The sequence below is a fragment of the Ipomoea nil genome, unplaced genomic scaffold (genome assembly GCF_001879475.1).
Source record: "Ipomoea nil cultivar Tokyo-kokei standard unplaced genomic scaffold, Asagao_1.1 scaffold3199, whole genome shotgun sequence".
In the NCBI taxonomy this organism is placed as follows: Eukaryota; Viridiplantae; Streptophyta; class Magnoliopsida; order Solanales; family Convolvulaceae; genus Ipomoea; species Ipomoea nil.
This window is the reverse complement of record NW_017619627.1, coordinates 2318720-2320784: the sequence shown is the minus strand read 5'-3', so window position 1 is coordinate 2320784 and position 2065 is coordinate 2318720. Positions and strand designations below refer to the sequence as shown.

Here is a 2065-nt window from a genome sequence, read left to right as displayed (position 1 = left end):
TGGAGCTATACATACATTAGTACTAGATTAAATGTATAAGCATGGGCTGATGTCAAAGGTGGATCGTTACGTTGCTATGCCCATGGCCACATGGATCCATCTTAGCATGCACTGTGCATTTGAGTTCACCAATCACCAAGTGTTGACCTAAGCAAAAATATTAAAGGCAGCATCATGACTATTGAAACCAACCACTGCAAGAAATCTCCCATTTTGGGTAAAATATATATCCTAATTTCAAAAAGCTGAAAACAAGAGACCCCCACCCCCATCCCATCCCCACCTCACTCCACTCTTCACAAAAAACCAGTAATAAGAATAACGGGTTGGACTGTTAACTTGATAACTCTAAGCTTTTTAAATTTGATTTTTTGTGAGAGTGTCTATTGACATTCTTGGTATCAGCCAATCGACAACTTAAGTTTGTTTACTTTCTTGTGGTATTTTGTATCACATTGCGGGATTTACCCAGTGCACAACCTTACATTAAAAAAAAAAAAAAAAAAAAAAAAAAAAAAAAAAAAAACAAAAACAAAACAAAACAAAACAGCTGTAAATATATATGAGTTTGAGCAGCATGAAGATGGTGGTGTGAGTGGCGTCTTGCTGTTGTAAAGGGGGTCCCTTTCACAATGCAATGTAATGTAATATTCATTCACATCCCAACAAAAATTCATCTCCTTATTTGCTGTTGCTTTCCCATATCTCTGCTGTGCATGCGGTTCTTGGTTTTTCTTGTGTTTAATCTGATGTGTGCATTTGTATTGGGAAAGGCTGGGCGCATACTCCCAGGCTTGCTTTAGCTTAGCTTAGCTTCTTCCCCTTTCCTTTTTGAAAACTCCAAATTCATATATGGAGAGAGTGACACATTATATTCATCATTCTCTTCTTCATCCATCACTCATCATTTTCCCCTCTTTTGAACTCTCTGCCATTTCTTCTACACATCTCAATCATCGCACACTTTTCCATTTTTCTTAGCTTTCTCTTCATTCCTACCTATCTGCCTCCCTGCCTGCTTCCCTTTAGCCTGTAGTATTTATTACACCCTCTCTGCTCTCTACCTTTCTCCATCAATTTCACGGTCCCCTCTCTCTCTTTCTCTCTCTTTCTCTCTCTCTCTGGGTATTCATTGCTGAAATGAGTTGCACCCGGGCACTTTCACTCCTCATTTTCTTGATTTGCAGCTCAAGCTACCTTGAAGCTAGAAGATTACTCCTGCCTGCTGCCAATCCCAAGGTAGAATAGTTGCAACAATTTTTTTTGTTTTTATAAATTCTGGGTTTGATCTTTATGTAATGAAGATTGAATTTTGGATTGGACAGGCGGAAAGTGAAGAGAAGATGATTCTGAGAGGGCAAATCGGGTCGAGGCCGCCGAGGTGCCAACGGAGATGCAGTTCTTGCCAGCATTGCGAGGCGATTCAGGTGCCCACTAATCCGCAGAGAAAAAGCGGCGACACGACGCCGTCTTCTTCGTCAAGAATTTCCCGCGCCAGTACAGACGACAATTACAGCTCAAACTACAAGCCAATGAGCTGGAAATGCAAATGCGGTAATCTCATCTTCAACCCCTGATCAAAACGCCAAATTAAATTTTCTCCTTTTTTTTTTTCTTCTTGTTTCTGATCCGTCATTAGCACTGTAATGGTTAATACTACTGCTAATTACTGTAAAATAGCCTGTATTGCCATTGTTAATGAGCATCTTTTTCCTCTTCCATGCATTATAATTGTATCAGCGAATATCTGGTACAAAATGACAGAAAGTAAATGCATGCCAGCGTCCATAAACAAACTGCATTAATTGACCATACTCTGCTAACAAATCTGGCAGTACAACTATGAGAAAACCCAGATTAACCGTGATTGCGTTATCCACACAAGTATTTCAATTGGTTTTTTTTATTTTTGAATTAAGCTACAATCGCACGGTAGAAGTTAGGTTTTCCCGCCTAATGAGTAGCTGAGTCACTGTCATTTACTCATTCACATCTGCAAATTATATCATCCACCAGAGTTCAAATTATAAAATGGACTTCTGTCTAAAACGACATCGTTTTTTGT

At 39.3% G+C, this 2065-nt stretch overlaps 1 protein-coding gene across 1 annotated transcript; it reads left to right on the top strand.

Moving 5' to 3' along the window:
- The first annotated feature begins 664 nt into the window (after positions 1–664).
- LOC109168473 (EPIDERMAL PATTERNING FACTOR-like protein 2) lies at positions 665–1719 on the top strand. The gene is made up of 2 exons (XM_019317497.1): positions 665–1239; positions 1326–1719. The coding sequence occupies exons 1-2, from the start codon at positions 1141–1143 to the stop codon at positions 1575–1577; spliced, it is 351 nt and encodes a 116-aa protein (XP_019173042.1). The 5' UTR covers positions 665–1140; the 3' UTR covers positions 1578–1719.
- Positions 1720–2065: the final 346 nt, after the last annotated feature.

Coding starts and splice junctions, on each gene's coding strand:
- LOC109168473 (XM_019317497.1), top strand. CDS start 1,141: ATGAGTTGCACCCGGGCACTTTCACTCCTCATTTTCTTGATTTGCAGC. Junction 1,240..1,325: donor TGCCTGCTGCCAATCCCAAG/GTAGAATAGTTG, acceptor TGGATTGGACAG/GCGGAAAGTGAAGAGAAGAT.